Source organism: Patella vulgata, chromosome 1, assembly GCF_932274485.2.
Source record: "Patella vulgata chromosome 1, xgPatVulg1.2, whole genome shotgun sequence".
In the NCBI taxonomy this organism is placed as follows: Eukaryota; Metazoa; Mollusca; class Gastropoda; family Patellidae; genus Patella; species Patella vulgata.
This window is the reverse complement of record NC_065879.2, coordinates 50,708,148-50,730,795: the sequence shown is the minus strand read 5'-3', so window position 1 is coordinate 50,730,795 and position 22,648 is coordinate 50,708,148. Positions and strand designations below refer to the sequence as shown.

The 22,648-nt window shown below is 36.8% G+C and overlaps 1 protein-coding gene and 1 long non-coding RNA gene across 4 annotated transcripts in view; one reads left to right on the top strand and one right to left on the bottom strand.

Moving 5' to 3' along the window:
* The window catches only part of LOC130013673 (uncharacterized), a 101,189-nt gene extending 93,450 nt beyond the window's left edge, over positions 1 to 7,739 (bottom strand). Inside the window, exons 1-2 of one of the 3 annotated variants that reach the window (XR_008788887.1) lie at positions 7,365 to 7,739; positions 2,624 to 2,713 (exon numbers count right to left, since the gene is read on the bottom strand). This is a non-coding gene — a long non-coding RNA (uncharacterized LOC130013673). Of the gene's footprint in view, positions 1 to 2,623; positions 2,714 to 3,849; positions 4,617 to 7,364 lie in introns of those variants that run through there. The other 2 variants (XR_008788888.1, XR_008788889.1) reach the window with 2 other exon arrangements.
* A 3,490-nt stretch (positions 7,740 to 11,229) lies between these two features.
* LOC130013670 (uncharacterized) lies at positions 11,230 to 16,403 on the top strand. The gene is made up of 2 exons (XM_056102560.1): positions 11,230 to 11,358; positions 15,303 to 16,403. Exon 2 carries the CDS (start codon positions 15,411 to 15,413, stop codon positions 16,341 to 16,343), a length of 933 nt encoding a protein of 310 aa, XP_055958535.1. The 5' UTR covers positions 11,230 to 11,358; positions 15,303 to 15,410; the 3' UTR covers positions 16,344 to 16,403.
* The last annotated feature ends 6,245 nt before the right edge of the window (positions 16,404 to 22,648 follow it).

The window sequence follows — 22,648 nt, the reverse complement described above, 5'->3', positions numbered from 1 at the left end:
ATTTCTGGGGATTTTGTAAGGACAGGGGCGCTATGGCCTACTCTTGGTGCACGCCATCACGTTTTCGTCCCATTAAGGCACTATCCCTTGTCCGGCACTAACAGGTGGAAAGCACGCCAGAAAACCTGGGGAACTTTCTCTTCCAACTCCGGGAGCGAACCAGGGATCTCCTGGTTACCGAGCCAGTGACTTACTCACCGAGACACCGCGGCTCCCGATGATTTGGAAGCCTTACCCGATTTAGATTACTCCAATGATATCATAAATACTTTATTTGTGTGCGTAAAATATTTCATAATTTTGGAGGAAAGAGATAAGCTAAACTAAGCATAACCGATTTATATTTATGTATTCACTTTCATGCATGACGTAATGAAAATGAAATGAAATGAAATGGGGTTTAACGTCCTACTATATTCTGCTCCTTATCATGGGCGAATGAAGACGGGTATACGCCATACAGTTTGCTATGAGGGAAATTTTGCCCGGGCAGCGGCACTATGGCCTACTCTTATATCGAATTCCAACTGCCAAGGGATCTTTTACGTGCATGCCAATGTGTACACGAGACCTCGGTTTTTCGTCCCATCCGAACGACTAGACTGCTGTCCTTGTCAGGCCCTCCGTCCTGCAGCATCACTGACAAGGGGAAACCACGCCGGAAAATCTGGATGAACTTTCTCGGCCAATGCAGGGATCGAACACCCGACCTCCAGACTAGCGAGCCAGCGTCTTACCTACTTAGCTACCGTGATTCCCCATGACGTAATGAGTTCTTGCTATATATTATTCTTTTGGAAAACGAATAGGCCAAAACAATCGATAGTGCATTATTTGTGAAAATGCACGATTAAACAGCCTATTTATTAATCGAAAAAAAAATATATCTAGAATAGTATGCTTTTGTACGTAAAATATTTTTGTTATTTTTGACAGAAAAATGTCGTCATGTTTGTCGGGTCAATTTTACATGTTCCCAATGAGCCACCATACAATTGTAAACAGTGCCGTCTATTACCAAAATGAGCTTAGAATTATGCATAGAGTTATATAGAAACTAGAGTCCGCACTGATCACGTGACTCCCATGACTACAACGTTAAAGGGACACTGATCCGCAGTGAATATTTGCTTGGCCGCGACAATCACTGATAAGGATGACATTGATGCGGCTTAATGAGCTAGAAATATTAACTTTTTTCCTGCGACATATTAAATTCTAAAATTTTTTTGGTATATATTGGAAAAATAAATAAAGGCGTTTGACGTATTTGTAGGTAAAAATTATTTCCGATTTAGTGTAAATGGGTATTAAATTGACTAAAATGCAGCATTCTCTCCGAAGCAGTTATGTCTTATGTAAACAATGCACGCGCCATTCAGCCAATGATTCACACCGCGTGCTGTGACAGCACGTGTTAAGGCAGTCATCTATGACAGAGATATTATACGAGACTCGTAATTCTCTGTGAAACAGATTACGTTAAAGGTTTGTGCCGGGATGGAGCGACGGCCGCCACTGCTAGTTCCGGGGAGTATGAACGTAAATACCCGGATGTTCACTATGTTATCCATCAATCAATCTGTGTCAAACTGTTTTAAAACGTGCACAAATATTAAATTTTTAAATTTTCTCACCCAAATTTGTATTGTTTAATGAAAATAATAATAAAGATCCATGGACCGACTTATCTCCGGGACCCTCTTTCCACGTAAAGGTTATAGAATAATTTAATTTGAAATGTCAGCGATGTCGACCGCAGTGTCTCTACGTCTACTTACTTTACCTTCGCTTTCTCTTTTAATTTTTTTAAAAATATTGATCTTTTAAATTAGTGCAATGTCTACAATATGTATTCCTATACAGTAAATTTGTTAAATTGTTTTAGAAATTTATGGAACTAATTAATAAAGAGTGTAGAGAAATGAATGGTTTTTTTAACAATAAAAGTGAACAGAAATCAATAGCCCGCAGAATTATATGTACCGGTATTTTTATTTATTTGTTAATTATTTTATTTTAGGAAATTAGGGAATGAAAAATGAAGAAAAATTTATAGCCTGCGTAAAATGTTGTATTTCTATTTACCGGTATTTATTTATTTGTTAATTATTTTTAGAAATTTATGGTACTGAAAAAGTGAAGAGAAATTAATGGCCCGTAGAGAAGTGAATAGTTTTAGAACAACAACAACAATAAAGGAAATATGTTTCCAGAATGAAAAAAAATATTTATGAAATGAAATGGGGTTTAACGTCCTACTGTTCTGCACCAACTAGGCTATTGAAGACGGGCATACACCATGTAGTGCGCTCTGAGAGAAATTTTGCCAGAACAGCGGCGGTACGGCCTACTCTTTATATCGATTTCCACCTGTTAAAGGTTCTTTTACGTGCACGCCGATTTTTCGTCACATCCGAACGACTAGACACTGTACCTTGTCAAACACTCTGTCTGCACCACTGACAAGGGGAAGCTCCGTTGGAAAATCCCGAGGTACTTTATTCTGTCACTGAGAAACCGCAGCTCCCTAACTTACAAGTACATTGATAACTGCCCGGGCATAGTATGAAAAAACAGCAATAAAATGAAAATTAAAAATATCATCAAATGTAATTTGTACCTAATAATCCTATCTGCTGTTACGAAATTGTCTCGTCTAATGTTTAACAGCCATCTGTTCAGAAGCTTCTTGGTTTTTTTTAGTGGAAATCTGTAATTTAAGAAAATAATATTTTAAGCCCTGTGGGTGCTTGCATTGATATTTATTTACTGCAGAGGAGAGGTGACAGTGAATGGTGGACTAGAACTTCGATCCACACTTTGAGAGACGGTCATAAAGTTTGCTTCACTTTTTGAGGCCTATGTCATAGAGTATAAGAAAATAACCACCTAGGTGAAAAAAAACAGAACAACTGTTAGTAACTGTTACTGTGGGTTCATGAGAGAGAGAGAGAGATAGAGAGAGAGATGGGGTTTAACTCCACTCGACACAAACTAGGTCATTTCGGGACTAACATGGTTTAATTTTTTTTTATTTCAATAATTTGCTTGCGCGTAGGGGTCTTTAGCAGTGAGAGGAAACCGGAGGACCTGGGGAAAACCCACGAGGTTGGACAGGCGACCCTACTACTTGTCACGTATAACCGGGGAATCGAAACCCCACCAGTTGACTCAATGACACATACGAGTTAGAAGATATGGTGGCTGTATAATTTAATAGGCAGTGGCTATTGTTACGACGAGTCGTAAAAATAGTCCTCAGGCTGAAAAGTCGTAAAAATAGTCCTAACCCTAACCCTTCCCATCTCTTAATTGCTGCCTTCAGTTCTGAAAACGTTGAAAATACTGCTTCTTTTTCAAAGCTGGTGTTGGGGAGATCGGCAGTCATTTTGGAATTCGTTCTATACTTGGCTCAGACTCGTAACAATAGCCACTTTGAATTTAATAATATATTTTTTTTTAAAAAGGTGTTAAATGTGTCAAATTGTGTGTGTGTGTGTGTGTGTGCGTGCGTGCGGGGGGGGGGGGGGGCAGGCGCCCAGGGCCTAGTTGTGTGAGGTTGAGTTATGAGTCATGAGTGTGTTTGTTTTCGGGGAGCATTGTAGAGACAGCGTCTCGTTCGGATGGGACGATAAACCGAGGTCCCGTGTACACCTTGGCGTGCACGTAAAGAACCCTTGCCAGTTGGAATTCAACTGTTGTCCTTTTAGATTAGGTCTTCACATCAAATTAATGAGATTAATTCGATTGTTATTGGCGTTTACATTGGCAACTGAGCTTGACCCTAACCCAGTGCTAGAAGAATGGACCGATTTTTGATAGGTACAGTTGATAAATCAATCTAACCTATGAAACGCTATTCCACTACCCTTTTTCCGGGTATTTGAGCAGCCAAAATAGCAGCAACTTTCTGGCATATTGATCATAAAACATGATTTAAAAGATCTAATGGTCGTCAGCGTCAACTCCCCGGAACTAACATGGCGGACAAGGCCCCATGTCGGCACACTGTCACGTGATCAGTGCGGACTCTAATTTCTATATATAGCTCTATGGAATTATCGCGCCTTTACCGCGAACCATCTGTAAAATGTCAAAATGTTAACGAAGCTAAACTGCCTACAATAAATTAAAAGTAATAATGGAAATAGAACAAAATACTAACTGCAATATTTACAAAATAAGTCATATAAATTAGTAGGGGTCGAACTCCCAGATCCGTGACCAATTTCCGGGGAGGAAGGTTTGACAATTGATTCTGGTAGGGGGGACTGTTCTTAGGATTTGTGCAGTTTGCAACATCTGGAAAGTGTGGGCAACTCTCAGGAGAGGCAAAAATCCAAGATGGCGGCCGAAATAGCACAGAGACTTATAGTTGGGTGCAAATATCATCAAACCATCCTTGTAATATGTCATTTTTATAGTTTTCAGGGTCGCTGAATCCATTAAGAACACTCCCAAGCCATTTTGATGCACCCATATCCCAATATGGCGGAAATCTAGCAGAAATGGTGAAAAAAACGGAAAATAATGTCATATATTCTGGTACGGCAAATATGGGCTTGTCAATGAAATCTACATTAGATGTTAAATATGAAACCAAAGTCAGCGCACAGAAGATAAAACGATACGGAAAACATCATTATAATTACGTAATACGTCATTCATATAGCACCTACTAATATCCTAATTTCTAAACATTCATTGGCATATACCTTTCACACGAATCTTTCAAGACGACAGCCTTCAATCAGAGTCCATGTCAGAAAGTTCTGAATCTAATGCACTGTCTGACTGAGATGTGTCACTAGCAGAGGTATCATTATCCTCCTCATCATCACCATCATCAATGTCTACCGATGATCTAATCTTAAGTGGCAAGGCCGGGTTTATATACTGTTCAGGAACACACATCCCCTCTTTCAACTCCCATCCATGTCCGAGTGTTCAGCTACGTTACTGACATTGTAATTTAGCATGATATATGCTTGATAGTTCGCTCTAGACTATCTTGATCAGGTTGGATACGACGTGTGCATTTGTTTTTCATATTTAGCCATTTGCTAGCTCTACCACAAGCTACAGTTGTGGATTTTTTGTCATTATAGATACATCTCAGCAAAATTGTTCCATGGAGGCTACCAGGTTATCGGATACAGTTAATGCGACACCTAAACCATCTTACAATGATTCATCTGCACTAAACGTGAACTTATATAGAGTCTTTTTGGAATGGCCAAAAAACCCTGACACTGTATCACAACCGGTTATCAGGGGAACTGTACGATACGTAGCGCCACATCACGTGGCAGTAATCTTTGTGCATCAAAACACTGCCCCTTTCGTCTAACTGCTAGAGACCCTGGCTCCATCTGAGAAATATAGCTTGATAAAACCAAAACATCAGTATCTTCTGCGTCTATAACTACAAGTTCATCATTTCCAATCGATTTCAGTTGTGCATAAATGTAAAACAAAATAGTGTCCGCCTCTAATTGGTCACATTCGAAAAGTTAGAACCTACAGTTGTCGGCTGTTAGATCATAACAGTTCTTTCGGATAGAGTAATTGAACTGAATATCTGGGTGTGTTTTTACTAATTTATCGAACTCTTTATGTAGAAACACTTGTAGTCTCACTTTATTAGCATCGTTTGAAAGGAAATTGGAGAATTCTCGAGCGTTCAGAAATTAACTATCAGCTTTGATATAAATGTTCTTGGTACCACAGTTGTCAGCTGTTAGATCATAACAGTTCTTTCGGATAGAGTAATTGAACTGAATATCTGGGTGTGTTTTTACTCTTTATGTAGAAACACTTGTAGTCTCACTTTATTAGCATCGTTTGAAAGGAAATTGGAGAATTCTCGAGCATTCAGAATTTAACTATCGGCTTTGATATATCGTCGAGATCGGAAGATCGTATGGGTCATTCACAAATACGATCGTTTTCGCTTTTGGCTGTCGTTGCAAAGCTAGACTGAAAATTTTTCACTGCATAATCGTACCATGTGTATACACTACCATCTGCTTTCTGTCTGACTGTCGATGGAATCGCTATTCGCCAGTAAATGCCCATGTCCAAAAGAGCAATGCAACTATTTGGAATCGTAATAGGTACAAGGTCCATCTGATGCAAAAAGATTACTGCCACGTGATGTGGCCCTACATATCGTACAGTTCAACTCGATAACCGGTTATGATACAATATCGGGATTTTTTGGCCATTCCAAAAAGACTCTATAAAAGTCCACATTTAGTGCAGATGCATCATTGTTGGATGGTTTAGGTGTCGCATTAACTGTATCCGATAACCTGGTAGCGTCCATGGAACAATTTGTGCTGAGATGTATCTATAATGACAAAAAAATCCACAACTGTAGCTTGTGGTAGAGCTAGCAAATGGCTAAAGATGAAAAACTTGATCAAGATAGTCTGGAACAGCAAATAAAAAGAGCTAAATATCAAGCATATATCATGCTAAGTTACAATGTCAGTAACGTAGCTGATCCACTCAGACATGGATGGGAGTTGAAAAAGGGAATGTGTGTTCCTGTACGATATATAAACCCGGCCTTGCCACTTAAGTTCAGAACATCGGTAGACATTGATGATGGTGATGATGAGGAAGATAATGATACCTCTGTTAGTGACACATCTGAGTCAGACAGTGCATTAGATTCAGAACTTTCTGACACGGACTCTGATTGAAGGCTGTCGTCTTGAAAGATTTGTGTGAAAGGTATATGCCTATGAATGTTTAGAAATTATGACATTAGTAGGTGCTATATGAATGACGTATTACGTATATAATGATGTTTTCCGTATCTTTGTATCTTCTGTGCGCTGACTTTGGCTTCATATTTAACATCTAATGTAGATTTCATTGACATGAGACCATTAAAAATGAACTAAGCATCCATGAAAACCCCCAAAACGATATATTTGCCTTACCAGAATATATGTTATTTCTGTCATATTTCAAGTGTCAATGATCTCATCTATTAAGTCTGGTAGAATTGTCAAGCAATTGCAGAATTACTTATTCGACGTGCTCACGGTCTAAGGAAGATAACTACATTCTTTCTGAAGTAACTGCCTGAATTTGTCTTTACAGAATTTTGTTGAAGTTTCCTATCGTTAAAGATTGAAATAAACTCATTAGAACCATTCCATGCCAATATGATTAAATATTCGTGTTTGAAGAACTCTCGTACTGCGAACTGTATTATTTGAAATATAGAAATAAACATTGATTAATATTCAAATTTGGTGACTTGATAATAATAAACATTTGTTGACAACCACACCATACCATGCAGTTGACTATGAGAGAAATTTTGTCCAAGTAGTGGTGTTTACCCCTACGCAAAACAGTTTGAAGTTATTCAGTATCCTTAAACATAGGCACATGGGCTCGATGACAGGAGGGCAGAAACCGAAATTCCCCAAAAAAATTCAGGTTTACAGACAGCGCCGTTGGTCTTCTGCGAGAGGCGAAGGAGCGGAGCTTACTATGTGTGGAAAAAAACGTGTTTTCCTGCTATTCCAGCCCGTGAACAAAGCAACCTCAAAGTGGTCTAATATAGCCTAATTAATGTGGCTGACACGAATTCAACCGATCAATCTTTTACAGTCCGCCAAGACGTAACCGTTGGGAGAAAATTTTGAAAACTGAACTGCCTTAAACACATTATTTCCCGTAAAGCCTTCGGCTTTTCATGTGTATTCAGCATACTATTCTAGTATCGCAAGAGTTATCGCTCTTCAAAGTGAAGGTAAAAACAGTCATATCACATGACCAAACATTCATATTTATTCAGCAATAATCCCGGTCAGCAAATTGTCTACGATATCACCTTAGGTGGAAGTGGACGTAAAACTCCAGAAACGAACGAACGAACGAACGGTCAGCAATCATTATTATTCTAGCGATCGCATGGATAGTAAGATCCTGTAGATTTCTTAATCTTTCGATATTTGTCGATTTTTGTTTTTACTTTAAGCCCGTGTGGACGTTAGCTCCATACTTTTGAGTTTTCACTCATCTTTTACTGGTTGAACGTTGTTCAATTCTGTTAAAATGGCTACCGATATGGACGATGTCCTATCTATTACCGACCCAGAAGCTGATTCTGAGTCGTTTAGTTTTGTACCACCTGCAGAGGTATCGAAGACTATACCTTCTAAATCTTATAAAGCCAGGGGTAGAAAATCAGGTAAAATAAAATCTGTGGTTCAGGTAGGCTGCCCCACCATAAATAAATATCTCGACAATTACACCACAATACTTATATATATACTAAGCCTTAAATCAGTTTCGCACAATTATAGTCACTAAATAAACGGCCATGTTGTACTTAATAAGATATGACCATTTAACCATCTATAAATAATACACTGAAAAATGGTTCGGAGTGTCGTCCATGACATCCAGACACTTTTGAGCAAAAAATAGGTTGCGTGCCCTTGTTTTGAAATTAGTCTCACTTAACCAGTCTACCGACCATTCTCCGTCTGATTGACAGGCCGGGATAATCAAGACTACTTTTTTACGAAACATGACAGAAAGCTAGAACAAGAAATTGAATTTACAAATAACGCCCGTTGGGCGACACAACAATTGTTTTAAGAACCTTGTAAAAGTAAAATGAAACTACTGCTAGTATCATTTTCCTGCCCAACCCGCGTTATTCAGAGATATTATTTCTACTAAACCAAAAGATGCCACTCCTAACGGTTTAGTTAATGATAAAGCAATTTAAAAAATAAAACGAGCGTAACTTCTAAAGCTGCAGTAATAACCAAAAATCTAAATATTACTGCTATTCAGAATCGTCAACAATAGATTTTTTACGTCTGTAATAGTTATTACAAGTGTTGAGAATTTCACGTGCTGTGGCTATTTATAGACACAAAGAGCCCGAGACTCGTCTGTGATTCAAATAGAGTTACTTCACTGAAGCGTGCACATTCAACGTGTCGAGTACAACTTTTAGTAGGGAAAAGTTTCGGCCACGGGGCACCCTAACGATGGTACAGTCGCACTCAGACACGACGTCACAGGTGAGACCTGTTTACATGACTAAACTTATTAAAAACACACCAAATTTGATTGATTTGGATAATTTGTCTGAGGCAGATATAGCTGCATTAAAATGTAAATTGGGTTTGGTCGATTCACAGGTGAATAATGATTTTGAATTAGAGGAAGATGACTTCGCATTTAATGAATATGAGAATGTGTCAAATATGCCTAATTTAAAGGTAGAAGTTGACAACATACCTCACAAAGCTAACAATAGTCCTGTATCTGTTAGTGGGAGAATTAGTGGCGCTTTATTTGATACAACAAACAATGAACTGAGCGAGTCTGATGATTTTTGGCCATTACCTAAGCTAAAAACTCCACAAAGATGCGAGAACATTTCTCAGTCTTTGGCTGATTTGACTAATACGGCGTGCACGTCGCAGTGTTCTACTGATGATATAATTGATACTTATAAAATACCTGGCAATTGTGGAATGCTAGCGCCGCCTTTAGTTAACCATGAGATATGGAACGAGATAGATGCAAAAAGCCATTCCTATGGTAAAAGTTTCAGGGAAATACAGCAATTAGTTGCTACCGGTATTGTTCCAATAGTAAAATTGGCAGAACTTCTAAAAAATCAAATTTCGGGTAATGCCACTGCAAAGAGGTTAATTTCTGATTCAATTACTTTAATTAGTCAAGTTCAATACCACTTGTCTCTGAGGCGTCATTATCTCATTCGTCCTTGTCTTAAAAAGAAATATTCTAATATATGTAATATAAATACACCTATAACAAGCTATTTGTTTGGAGATGATATTTCTAAAGAAATTCGGAAATGTGACACAGGATTCTCTGTTACAAATAATAGAGAAAACCTTAATCAGTCTTTCCGCGGTAAAAGGAGGTTCTCCCGCGGTGGTCAGGCTATCCGAGACAGGGGTCAATGGCGATATAATAATTATAATAATAGTAATAGATTTCAGCCATACACCAATTACAGGGGCTCAAGAAGAGGTCGTCGAGGTTTTTTAGGTGTATCCAATCCTCAAAACAATATGAGTTAAATTTCTCTAATGTAGGGAATTTGAAATTCCATTTTGATGTGTGGCATAAACTGACAAACGATCCATGGATTTTGGATGTTATATGTGGATATAAAATTGAATTTGTTAATAAAGTGATTCAATTGTGTTTGCCTAATGTTATTAATTTTTCAGATGAATTTAGATTAATAATCGATAATGAAGTTAGTGAACTTCTATCTAAAGGGGCTATCATTCCCTCTGTTTGGGAAAAAGATCAGTTTGTGTCCAATTTATTTATTGTTCCGAAGCCTAATGGTAAATTTCGTCCTCTTATAAACTTAAAGCCATTAAATGAGTTTGTTCTGTACGAACATTTTAAACAAGAAACTTTTCAGATTGCTCTTGATACATTGCAAAAAGGAGACTTTTTTACTTCAATAGATCTTAAAGATGCATATTTTAGTATTGCTATACATAAGGATTATCAGAAATTTTTAAAATTTGTTTGGAACAATATACTTTATCAGTTTGTCTGTCTACCATTATATACTTGGTTCCGTTATCAAGGTATTCGGTGTACTTATTATATTGATGACTCTCTTATTATGAATCAAGATGAACAGCAATGTTGTAAAGATACAGTAGTGAAAATATAAACGTTTTCTTGCTTAGAGATGAAATAAAACATGTTATTCACGACAAAATGACAAATGTTCTATTTATTTTATGATTTTACAATCATTTTAGGTAAAAACAACTAGCCAGTGGAATAACACTTTTATTTCACTGATAAAACGCGGTATTCCACTACTGATCATAAAATAAATTATGCTCTTTAGGGTATATAATTAATACTGGTAAATCAAGTTTGATACCAAAGCAGACTATTGTGTTCTTTGGGTTCATTATTGATTCTGTGAAATTTAAAGTTTTCCTGACTGAGGATAAGATTAAAAAGATTTTGAAATATGCTAATTTCATCAAGTCTAAAAACTATCACATCTCTGTTAGAATTCTGGCTTCTTTTATTGGTTTAATAATTAATGCATTTTATGCTGTACAAGAAGCAGTGTTACATTATAGAGGTTTAGAAAGAGATAAAATAAGAGGACTTGGATGTAATATGAATTATGATAATACTGTATTATTGTCTGATCTAGGCATCGATGACATTGTTTGGTGGCTGAATAACACTGAAATTAAAGATAGGTTGCCAGGCAACGAAACATACGCCCACAGCAGCTAAATCGTCTGGGGAGTCAACAAGAGTTGTCGCATATTTTTACTTTTTTCGGTAATTAAACATTTATAATACATTAAAATCTGATAAAGAGTAACAACTAATTAAGTAATTATCAGAAAACCATTAGAATTTGTTTGGTTTTTATAAAGTTCTGGCCCATGCTAATGTTTAGTATAGAAACTTTTAACATCATGGATTTAGTTGTTTAAGTCATAAAAATTCATTGAAAATCAATATACTTGTTCGTCTCAAGACCTTAAACTCTGTGTATCAATCCGAAGTCAATCAGATGATAACTTTAGCCGCTAGAGCGTCAGAAGATTTTTCAAAGTGATCAAGGGCCATAACTCTGGCAGTACTTATCAGAAATCGCCTAAAATCAATAGGCTTCTTCGTCTCATGACATTAAACACTGTGTATAAATTTAAAGTCAATCGGATATTAAGAGCGTGTCCGCGAGAAAACCATGCAGAAGGTGCTAAGGCTTCAATCACAGATTTTGACCAAATTTGGTTTATAAGTTGGGATAGTCCCAAAACACATAAATGTGCAATATTAGATAAATCTTTCAATTCCTGCATGAGAAAATTGAAAAAACATTTTTCATATGGTGAAATTACCAAAATCTGTCTTTTCTCAAACACCAACTTTGGCAAGTCCTTACACCTTTACTATACGTAGCAGAAAGACCAAACTCACACAGTTTATCGATGACTCAGAGCTGTTACCACAATATTAACTTCAGACGATTTTGGCGAACGAGATCTGTATACGGAATGGATAACAAAGCCTGTTTAAATTCCCCATTTTTCGTCACCCAAAGTTTGACGCCCTATAGCTACTTCTTTCATGGGGTGGGTTTAAAAAATTTATGCTCATGTGAACAAGCAACCTCCCAACATTTGATACAAAAAATAAAAATGACCGGAATCGACTTGACAAAAACTAGGTAAAGGAAACAATAACCCATGAAATTAATCTGTAATTTCCCTATTTTGGAGATAATTAACCGTAGTAGATAAAAAAAACCTAACAATTTATTTTCCTTTTCATTCTTATGGTGTTTACTACCAGCCCTAAAATACATTAGTATCTGTTTTATAAAAATATCTTGAAAAAAAAATACTTTCAAAGGCCTGTAATCGTTCATGGCTCATCTGGCGTCGACGGCAATTGACTTCCGCAGTTGTCCACGACCTTCCATTGGAGTTTCGACGTGCTCAATTTTAACAAACATATCCATTACTCTCAAATAGACATTATTTTAAATAAAATAATCCAACGAAAATGAAAAATTCACCTAAAAGTGAGATTCGAACCACCAACCGCATGACTTCCCCCGATCCACCCTCTCACCGAGTTGCTTGTCCCAGGGCCCCAAGGTCCATGTCGTGGGCTCTGTTCAGGGGGTTTGCCTACTTCGACTCAATTAGGCTTCGTTGCCGTTAATATTTAAAGGACAATATTGGTGCCAGTCATTATCACATATGTGATAGAACTGGTTAAATACATTCCAAATATAATTTTAACAGAGAGATCACTGCTAAGATAGCTGAGTAATACAGGATTCGCAGGTCGGAAGTGACGAACGCCAAAGGAAAACACGGGACATACCTCTATATAACTGGCTGAAGTGCCGACTGATAACAGATACATGGGCGATTTTCTGCTCACTAATAATTCTTTCGAAGACCAAAAGTTGTTATATTGGACTGTAAGAGGATAGCTGACAATTCAATACAGTAATTGAATGTAATTAGGTAAGAGAACACGAGAAAAATAGAAATAGTCCGTACATTCCCTTGTTTATATTCATTCTATAGGGGAGAGCGGGGCTAGTTCGCACCATTTTTAATGAAACCAACATATCTCGATAACTTTTGAAGCTACGTTACCGTAGACCAGTGATTCCCAACCTGTGTGCCGTGGGATCCTCCCATGTGTGCCGTTTAGTTTGAGCCATACTATGTGTCTATAACTAGTCTGTGGCTATAGTTGTATGCCGTCTATGATTTGCCATGTTTTTTATTTTGCAAAAAAATCAATTTTTCATATATATTAAGTCGGGTGTGTCGCTGTTTTTTCATGTGCACAAAAACGTTGAGAACCACTGCCGCAGACCATACTAGATTAAAGACAGTGGAGTTGGCTAATTTACGGCATACATTAAATAGTTTTATTGACAGGCGTATACAAGTAATTTCATTTCAAAGTCACTATGTCCGAATGGGCGAACATCAAGCCTCGGCTGTATGACAGTAAGTGATATGTACCTACGCCTATACAATTGCGATGTGGCACCGGTTTACTTATGCCCCCGTCAGACCGGGGTGACGTCCTTACTGTGCTACTGCGCCTGTACGGTGACCAGAAAATGCACAAGGTCGCCGGCAAACGTGAACACAACACTCGAAAATGTCCCCAAAAACTACAAACTTGAAAAAAAAGTCGTATTCTCATAGTTTTACAGTTCAGATCGCAGAACCTTGGCGTTTGCTTTGAACATGCTCAAAATAACCGCGGTGACTCGGCGATCATTGGCGACCATGGTGAATAATTCCTGTACAGTCCTTTAGAGCGACATCAGACAGTAACCACTTCAGCATGTTACCTCTTGCCCCTAGGGGGTGTCATACCATAAGTTTGATCAAAAACTTCCGACCCCCCATCTTAGCACTTTTTGCAATTTTTGCATGGTCTTCTCGCGGATACATTCTTAACTTTAGCCTCTAGAGCATCCACAAGATTTTTCAAAGTGATCAAGGGCCATAACTCTGGCAGAACTTATCAGAAATCGCCGAAAATCAATAAGCTTCTTCTCATGAGATTAAACACTGTGTATAAATTTAAAGTCAATCGGATATTAACTTTAGCCTATAGAGCGTCCACAAGATTTTTTGAAGTGATCAAGGGCCATAACTCTGACAGTAATTATTGGAAATCGCTGAAAATCAATAGGCTTCTTCGTCTCATAGCCTTAAACACTGTATATAAATTTAAATTCAATCGGATATTAACTTTAGCGTCGAGAGCGTCCACAAGATTTTTTGAAGTGAACAAGGGCCATAACTCTGGCAGTAATTATCGGAAATTGCTGAAAATCAATAGGCTTCTTCGTCTCATGACCTTAAACACTGTGTATAAATTTAAAGTCCATCAGATATTAACTTTAGCCTCTAGAGCGGCCACAAGCAATTGTGGACGCTGGCCGGACGGGGGTGACGACAATATACGACCACATTTCAATGTGGGCGTATAAAAATGGCAAGACTATTAGACAATGAAATCCACATGTCTCTATTACAACAGACGCAACTTCCCATGGATGGGGTATTCATGACTCAAAATCTGATATTGTTTTTGGCGGTAGATGGTCACTTGCTGAATCAAATAACAACATAAATTATTTGGAATTATTAGCCATATTTTATGGGTTACAATCCCATTATTCGAATTGCAGGGATATTCATATTGAGGTTTATTCGGACAATACTTCTGCAATCTCTTATAAATAATTTTGGTGGCATGAAGTCAATTCATTTGGATGAATTAGCTAAAGATGTTTGGAACTGGTGTATTAATAGGAATATCTTTTTATCTGCTAAGTTTATACCTGGAAAATTTAATTTCCAAGCTGATTTTTATTCAAGACATTTTTCTGATTCTATTGAATGGATGTTAAAAACTCAGATTTTTCACAGAATTTGTGATCAATGTTTTCATCCAGACATAGACTTGTTTGCGCCGAGACTCAATTTTCAAATAGATGTCTTTGTTTCTTGGCTCCCGGAACCAGGTGCTTATAAGAATAATGCTTTTTCATTCACATGGAGTGATTTAAATCCATACATATTCCCACCCTTTTCGGTAATAGGTAGGGTAATTAACAAAGTTCTATCTGATAAAGTAGAAAAAGCAATTATAATCATACCACACTGGCCTTCTCAGCCATGGTTTCCCTCAAAAATGTCATGTTTAATTTCTTTTCCAATTAGGTTACCACCACACAAGGACCTTTTAGTAATGCCACACAGTCAGGAAGTTCATCCTCTAGGCAAGTCAATGTCTTTAGCCGCAGTGACTGTATCTGGAAATTACTTAAGATGCAACGTGTTTCAGAGTCAGTTATCCAAGTTATCATCAACTCTTGGCGTACAGGAACCAACAAACAATATGATTTGGCCTGGCAAAAATGGGTTATTTGGTGTAAATCTAGGGGCTATAATCCCAAGCATACCTCTGAAGTAGACATGCTTGCCTATCTTGATTTACTTATAGAAAATGGGAAATCGTATAGTGTGATTAATACACATAAATCTATGTTGATTCAAACACTCAAATTATTCAATAACTCTTGGTGTGAAAACCCCAGGTTTATAGCTAGATTTATGAAGGGGGTTTTTAATAAATGTCCACCTAAGCCGAAATGCGATTCTACATGGGATGTTTCCGTAGTATTGAGATATTTGTCGGCTTTAATGCCTCTTGAAAGTTTGGGATTAAAATTATTAACTTATAAACTTGTGGCTTTATTAGCCTTGTCTAATGCTCCGAGATCACAAACTCTTGTAGCATTGAAACTTTCTAACATGAATATTCTAAAAGGTAAAGTTGAATTTATGTTTACCAATTTGTTGAAAACTAGTCGAGATACTAAATTCAAGATGGTTCCGTCTCATTTTGAAAATGAGAGTCTGTGTGTTATGCACACTTTATTGTTTTATGTAAGTAAAACTGAGAATAATCGTTTGTCAGGCCAGCTTTTGATTTCACACTGTACATATAAGGCTGTTACAACTAGTACTGTTGCTAGGTGGTTGAAAGATGTCTTAGCTGCATCTGGTATTAATGATAAATTTAAGGCCCATTCTTTTAGATCTGCATCAGTGTCTGCTGCTTTTATGCATGGGTGTACTTTACAGGAAATTCTGAGAACTGCTGATTGGTCATCTGCGAAAAATTTTAAGAAATTTTATTTGAGGGATGTTGAACAGAACACATCAGATTACTCCAGGGCTGTATTTGGCGACAATTAGCTAGGCCTACTGTACGATCATAACAATGTAAATAAAATGTTTAGTGGTAGTGTTGTTGTCTTTCTTATTTAAAGGTGCTGAATATACATGAAAAGCCGAAGGCTTTACGGGAAATAATGACCCCTCATCCTTCACATAATGCTTGGATGAGGGGTCATTTTCCTGCTATTCCAGCCCGCGAATACACCAACTTCAATGTGGTCCAATATAGCCTACCTGGCTGACCTGAATCCCAAACAACCAATCAATCGTCGCAGGGTATGGGGGGCCACACCCTTCCGGGGGCAATTTTGAAAATTTAACTGGATCGAATTCTAGTCCATGAGTTATGCAACCAAAGTTGTCCCACTCTATGCCGACCTGAATTCCAACCATCCATCCAATCAGACTGTTGCAGCTGCATTCACAAATAATGTCGCACAAAGTAGAGTGGCTCCAGACAAAATGTTTTAATCCATAGTCAATTTAGTACAAATTCGTCGTATTCAATTAAAAGAAGAGTAAAACTAGTGTTTTATTAGATTTCGGGCACTTAATTTTATGAAATAAAACAAATTTATTCACTTTACCCATCTGCCCGAAAAGTCATATTGCTCGAAAGTTGTACGCCTATGACCTTAAATTATGATTCTCTTTTGAAAATGTCATGTAGCCTATGTGGAGTACTAATATTACATAATAATGTTTGACCAACAAGAAATAATTCCATCAAAATTATAACAAAAGTGTACAAATCTGAAATAAATTTACCAGTAAACAAAATATTCGAAAAGGATTTTAAAGAATCCTCTAAATAATAGTTAAAACATACTTTACTAAATGATAACATTCTTGATCTTGTAAACCAATTGGGAGATGCATATTTTGTACATGTACATTTCTTTAGAAAGTTATTTATTCAAACAAGCTACAAAAATAAATCTTTGTTACATCTGTAATAACTTTTTGTCATTGCCACTGCCTGACGATACCCATGGGTGGGTTGAAATAGTTATTTGTACACTTATGGCCATCTTATATAATAATACAGTTTGTTAGTGATTTTTGATTTAATGATATATACTGATTAAAATATACACAAAATATTTGTTTTTCTTATATTAACTTTGTCATCTTGGAAACCAACTATAAAGCCCAACGATATGATGAATCTGAGTAGCAATCTGAAATCTATTTATCAGTTGTAAAGGGAGATAACTGCAACAGCATGATACAACGTAAATATTTCAATTTTCTGCAAATTATCGAATATTTGGTAATTATACCGATGTGAGGCTATCTGACGACATTAGGTTGTTATTTGATAATATTGGGTAGTATTTGATAAGTATTGGGTTATTATTTGCTCGTTTTGTGTGATATAGGCAGACACATGAACAGCCAGGCATATGTAATCGTATTTGAAGTAAATTTCTCGTGATATAACTCACTATTTTTGAAAAAAATTCAAGAAATATACACATTTTGCATCACTATGTTGCAGTATTTGGTAGTATGTTGTGATATTGGGTAGTATTGGGTAAATCGTCCCACCCCTTTCAAATACTTCTTTCTTACAATAATCCTTGGATTATTCTTAGCTCCCTAATTTTCAAAAACAATGGTATCATAAAAAGTGGTGGGTGTATAAAAGCTTTTATAAGAAAAATTCTCAAGATAAAAAAATATATACAATAGAATTATTAGATAATTACAGGGATACATCACAATAAACTAATAATGCAGGACAAGTAAAATATAATTACAATATAAGCAAATTGATACTAAATACAACAAGAGGTCTATTTGCCCACTGTTATACTATATTACACATTCTGCATAGTACTGTAGTGTCAAGTGTATTTATCCAAGCCCCGCTTAGCATGTAAAGGCGTCCGCATAAACTAACAATGTTACTTATTTTGAGTCTAAACATAATCTCAGCCGCAGCCACGGCAAAACAGCAATAATAGGTTAAATCCCGTTGGTAGCACGGGACTCCGTGGATAGGTGGAAGTAGTCCCGGTTATCCTGACGGACACCTGTATCATATAGGGCAAAATCACAACAGTACATACAAGAATAGAAATATCTATAGATAGACACAGGAACTGGTGTGCAGTGATGATGGGTTTCACATACGTATTACAATTGTAATTTGAATTAGTTACAGAATGTCAAGATTGTGAAATCTGATCTGATCTGAAATTATTAGCTTGAACACAGATGAATTTTTGCTGTCAGTTAATATATGACAACTTCCCCCTATTATTAACACATCTGATGTAAGGGGCATTCCATGTCAAGTGGACCAAATTCTCAGAAAAATGTAAAGTTACCCCCTCAGAAAAATATGAAAAAAATATGTTATAGTACAGACTTATGTAAAACGACAAAGTTATATGAATCTAGCATTAATTTTGACTGAGATATGACCATTTGAATCGGGGTATCCTTTCGCAGGTTTTGAAACTACTATTCTATGACTTGATTTTTGTGATCTGATTTTATTCCTTCTAGTCAATCCATATTCTTGAAATTATGGGGTTTTGTAAGAGAATGTTATAGGTTAAGAATTTACCATCAAATTTTACAGAAAAAGTATGGAGTGCTTTAAATGCCAAAAATTGATAGGCATACTTGTGCAAAAAAAAATAATCAATATTTCGATAGTGAAGAAATTTTACTACCCTATTATAGAAGATTATCAGTTATCACATGTATAATGTATCATTGTTTCAACAAAGATTATTAAAAGCCATATTTTTGTCGGTTTCTTGTAAAATAATTAGATTTGAAAATCGACTCAAACAGGATAATAGCTAAAATCACTCTTTTTCAAACGCTAACCAATTATAGGAGCCTTCAACGAAAAAAATATGAAACTTTGGGAAAATGTTGCATGTACATGTGTCTATCAATAATGAAAGGCCCATCTTTGATATGTTACCCCTTCATTTCATTAAATTTGAACAGTAAATTATGATTTTTTTTTCCATTTGTTTGCAGATTTGAATGGTTTGATTATAATACTTCTAATTGCCTGATCATCATGAAACAAAACCTTCTAAGAACATTTTGTGCACACTTAACAATCATGCATCTTTATTAAACCAAAGGTGGGTATGGGGCGGGGTGGGGTGGGATTGTTGGCCGAATGGTTAGCATGTGCACGCTGTATCATAAGGCCAGTCATTGAGTCAACTGGCGTGGTTTCGAATCCCCGGTTGTTTGTGACAAGGAGTAGGGTTGCCTGTCCAACCTCTTGGGTTTTTGTCCGGGTCCTCCGGTTTCTTCCCACTGCTAAAGACCCCTACGCTCAAGCGAATTATTGAAATAAAATTAAACCATCCTGAAATGACCTAGTCTGGGTTGAGTGGACGTTAAACTCCATTTCTCTCTCTCTCTCTCTCTCAAACCGGTGATGAGGGGTGTGTACCATTAATTTATGATGCAATATCAAAAACATGGAAAATTTCGGTACATGTTGATGTACCGGTATTTATATTTTTCGCCCATATGAAAGGATATCATTTCCAATACTTTAATTATCATAAAATTAAACCCTGTAAGAGCAAGCTCATGACTACGCATAGCTTCTATAAATTAATGGTACTCCCTTAGTCTGAAATTGATGCATAATTGTTAAGTACGCATAATATTCTGAGGGGATCACTTTACAAGCACTGGTCCACTTGACATGGACCATATTGCCATATCTTTATACACCACTGTTGATCGTTATACTGGTGTTATATAGATAGTAAAAACATCTGAATTACACACAATCTTAAAGTCAACAATTTCAAAACACATTTTAAGGTCCAAAATTGGTGTCAATTGGTGATTATAAAATTTAGCTCTATAATTGTCAGCTTTCCCAATAATTTGGCCTGGACTAACAACATATTGTGCTGCAAGAATCTTATCAAGAAATTATATATGATACACCTGACAAATTATCATACTGTTAAACATTTTCTGCTATTTCTTGAGAAGATAACGAGATCTACGTCCTCAATAACATAGAGGTAGTAGATAGCAGAATCTAGATCATAGGCGTACGGGCCCGAAGGTTAGTTAGGGGGCAGAATCCGAAATGCCTGAACAAATTTTTAGTTTACAGGCGGTGGCGCCGGTTTTCTGCAAGACCGGAGGAGCAGAGCTTACCGTGTAGGAACCCCCCAAGAAAATTTTGGAAAATTTGACCACCGCAAACGTGTTTTCCTGCTATTCTAACCTCTGAATAAAGCAACTTCAAGGTGGTCTAATTTAGCCTAATTAAGATGGCTGACTCAATTCCAATCAACCAATCAATCGTTTAGTCCACGGAGACGGGACTGTCAGGAGAAAATTTTGAAAAATTAAACTGCTGCAAACGCCTTTTCCTGCTGTGAATACAGCAACTTCAGTGTGGTCTGATATAGCCTAACTTTGATGGCTGACCTATTTCCCCAAAAACCAATCAATCGTTTCGGGGTAAATGGCCGCGACCTCCCTGATAGAATTTTGAAAATTTTATTACCACAAATGCGTTTTTCTGCTTCTCTAGCCTGTGAGTTAAGCAACGCTAAAGTTCTCTAATGGTTTTGTAACCGAAATCCCACTCTATGCCGACCTGAATTCCAACCATCAAATCACATTGTTGCAGCTGCATTCATAAATAATAATCGATGCCCGATAAATGTCGCACAAAGTAGAGTGGCTGCAGAAAAAATGTTTTAATCCATAGTCAATTCAGTACAAATTCATGGTATTCAATTTAAAGAAAAGTAAAACAGTGAGGCTGATGTCCCCCGCAAATAAATAGATGATACATGTTAATTAATCGCACATTTATTTTTTTCAAAAGTATTAAGAAAACAACTGATTATGATCTATACACTAAGTTTCATCACTCTATCAGATAGAATCAAATTTATCTTGTCCCAAAGCATCGACCAATGAAATTTCTTAGCTCTGCTTAGCTTTAGCTCGAAATGTTAATCATTGAAGTCAGTCAAGACCTAATGAACATCTACATCAAGTTTAAACATTCTACCTTAATTAAAAGCAGAGTTGTTATGTTTCAAAGTCTTGACCAATCAAATTGCTTATAGCTCCTTAGCCTAAGCAGAAAATTCTCATCATCGAACTTAGTCAAGGTAATGATATAATGAATCTACCGGTATATTCAGAGTTTCATCACTCTTACTTAATTTTAACCAAAGTTATCGTGCCCGAAAGCATCAACCAATCAGATTGGTTATCTCTGCTTACGGTAAGCAGACAATGTTTATCATCGAACTCCATCAAGGCATTGACCTAATGAACGCCTACACCAAGTTTGAATATTCTACCTCAATTAGAAGGAGAGTTATTGTGTTCCAAAGTATCGACCAATCAAATTGCTTATCGCTCAGCTTACCCTGAGCAGAAAATGCTCACTATTGAACTTAGTCAAGGTATTCGAACTCCATCAAGACATTGACCTAATAAACACCCACACCAAGTTTGAACATTCTAGCTCAATTAGAAAGAGAGTTATTGTGTTTCAAAAAGTGTGACGGACGGACAGACAGAAGAACCCATTTTAATAGTCCTCTGCTTTCTTCGAAAGGCGGGGGACAATTAGTGGTTTATTAGATTTTGGGCACTTATTTTTCATTTTAACTGCCTGCCCGAAAAGTCAGATTGTCTGAAAGTTAGGAGGATAGCTGCCCCCCCATCCCCGGGTCCGTACACCTATGATCTAGATGTTTCACACAATCATGTTTAATAATTGTTTGTTGAAATTATATAGGATTCATTTTCTCAACACAATTAAACAGAATTCTTGCTCTTGCTTGTGTACAATATAAGGGTAACTACGATGCCCACATTCTTCAAGTCCCAAGGAATGTACAAGATCAGATAAAAATTGTCAATTTATCATACTGTACTGTGTTACATGATTAGCCGAGCATGTGCACAGGAAATATGGCATGTAGAAGGAAGTAGCATTATAATATTGTGACAACTTTTGATTAGACTTTGGAATACTATCCACCACAGTGCTGGAACAGTGAACATACAGGTTAACTCAGCTAAAGTACAGACAAATTCTAATATCGCCCTCAACTTTTGACTTGTTGACAGGATGACAAGGCTTATTACCGCCGTGAGTTTTATAGCCTGGCAACCCTTTTTTCAACCAATCTGTTTTTGAAATAGAATTTAACTGAATTTTATATAAAATTCCATATCAAAATAGCAGGAAATTAAAGATAAATTATGGGGGATTAGCTAAAGAGCTGGCAGTTCTCATTATAATAGGTAAAAACTAGATAATGTAAAGGGAATTTGCT

Coding starts and splice junctions, on each gene's coding strand:
- LOC130013670 (XM_056102560.1), top strand. CDS start 15,411: ATGCAACGTGTTTCAGAGTCAGTTATCCAAGTTATCATCAACTCTTGG.